This window comes from Petaurus breviceps, unplaced genomic scaffold (assembly GCF_028583685.1).
Source record: "Petaurus breviceps papuanus isolate PSGF00001 unplaced genomic scaffold, PetGlider_PUasm1.0 186, whole genome shotgun sequence".
Lineage (NCBI taxonomy): Eukaryota > Metazoa > Chordata > Mammalia > Diprotodontia > Petauridae > Petaurus > Petaurus breviceps.
In genome coordinates, this window is record NW_027185798.1 from 21,546,751 (window position 1) to 21,548,597 (window position 1,847).

The following is a 1,847-nucleotide window of genomic DNA, read 5'->3' on the forward strand; positions in this document are numbered from 1 at the left end:
CTGGGAGGTAGGTGCTATTATTATCCCCATTTTATAGCTGGGGAACCTGAGGTAAAGAGACTTGCCCAGGGTCACACAGCTAGTAAATATCTGAGGTCAAATCTGAACTCAAGTCTTCCTGAATCGGCATTGTTTAGCTACATTCAATAAAATGAAAGGGCCCAACTAGATGGCCTCTAAAGCCCCTTCCAGCTCAAAATCTATGGTTTCCTTTTAAAGCCTTTTCACATTTCCCTCCTTTCAGGAGAGGTGGGGGTCTCCTGGTGTGGAATGTTACATACACTGTCCAACACGGTTGCTGGTAATGCTTTACTGGTTTTCTCTGATGCAAGGAGAGGTTATGTTGGGGGAAGATACTGGGACCTAGCCATGGAGGCTTTTTGTTTTTGTTTCTTTTTTTAAAGGTTCACTAAACTGTAAAAGGAAACGAATTTGCGATTAATTCTGTGCTTACAGATGGGCGACTGGTCGTTCCTGGGCCGGCTTCTTACTGAAGTCCAGAACCACTCCACCGTCATTGGCAAGATCTGGCTCACCGCCCTCCTCATCTTCCGAATCCTCCTGGTCACGCTGGTGGGGGATGCAGTCTACGGGGATGAACAGTCCAAGTTCACCTGCAACACCCTCCAGCCGGGCTGCACCAACGTCTGCTACAACAGCTTCGCCCCCATATCTCACCTTCGCTTCTGGATTTTCCAGATCGTCCTGGTGGCTACGCCCTCCATCTTCTACATTGTGTGCGTCATGCATCAGGTGGCCCTGGAAGAGCGGATGGATGTGGAAAGGGACCGGCTGCTGGAGCTGTGGCAAAGACAGGCAGGCTCTGGCCAAGTCTTTCCGAGATCGGGCTCTGGGATGCTGGTGCCCTCCGGCTCCTTTGAGGGCCAGAGCCTGGAGGAGGACGAGGTCCTCCCAAAGCATGTCGGGTCCGCAGCTCAGGACCCCATCCAGCTGGCCAACCGGGTGCTGATCATTTACATCGCACACGTAGTGCTGAGGTCCTTCCTGGAGCTGGGATTCCTCGTGGGGCAATATTACCTGTTTGGGTTTGACGTGCCCCATTTATATCGCTGCGAAACCTACCCGTGTCCCACCAAGACAGACTGCTTCGTGTCCAGGGCCACAGAGAAAATGATCTTTCTGAATTTTATGTTCGGGGTGGGGCTCGGCTGTTTTCTTCTGAACTTGGCCGAGCTGCATTACCTGGGCTGGCTCTTCACCTTCCGCATGCTCTTTAAGGCCTGTGTTAATTGCTGCCAGTATCTGGGGAAGGCTTCCCCGCCCCACAGGCCCCGGCTCCTGCCTCTTCTGGACTCGAGTCAGGAGAGGATGCTTCTGGAGGCCTCCTTGCTGCCTGCATGGGCGTCGGGGCATCCCCGGCCACAGCATACTGTGATCCCTGTGACTATGGATGGAGGGCAGTCAGCTTTGGAGGGACATAGGGACCACAGATCTAAACAGGAAAAGCCCCCCAAAATGCCCCCCAGAAAAAAATCCTGGCTATAGTCACCCCGTACCCCCCACCCCCACCCCAGTACTCTAGCCTAGGATACTGGGTAGGAGAGAATGGTTACATACAGGGGCCAGTCACAGCCTGGTCACATGGTCACTTCCTCCCCACTAGGTATCTAGAAAATGGTCCCTACAGGTATTCAGAAGGGTAACCTTCACAGACTGGAGTAACTGACCCTTGTGGGCATCTTTCCTTGTTTTCCCACCTAGATACAAGGAATCCAAATCAGCTTGGATTCTTCTTTCTCCTCTCTACCCTCACATTGTCAATGTATATCTCATTTTCCCCCTTCCTCTCTGTTCCCAAATACATGATTGTTGAATCTAATTCTCAT

At 52.0% G+C, this 1,847-nt stretch overlaps 1 protein-coding gene across 1 annotated transcript; it reads left to right on the top strand.

The window, feature by feature from the left end:
* The first annotated feature begins 456 nt into the window (after positions 1 to 456).
* On the top strand, positions 457 to 1,506 carry LOC138162050 (gap junction delta-2 protein-like). Its single transcript, XM_069089154.1, has one exon. The coding sequence runs from the start codon at positions 457 to 459 to the stop codon at positions 1,504 to 1,506; it is 1,050 nt and encodes a 349-aa protein (XP_068945255.1).
* The last annotated feature ends 341 nt before the right edge of the window (positions 1,507 to 1,847 follow it).

Excerpts from the sequence above, each read along its gene's own strand:
- LOC138162050 (XM_069089154.1), top strand. The coding sequence starts at position 457 with ATGGGCGACTGGTCGTTCCTGGGCCGGCTTCTTACTGAAGTCCAGAAC.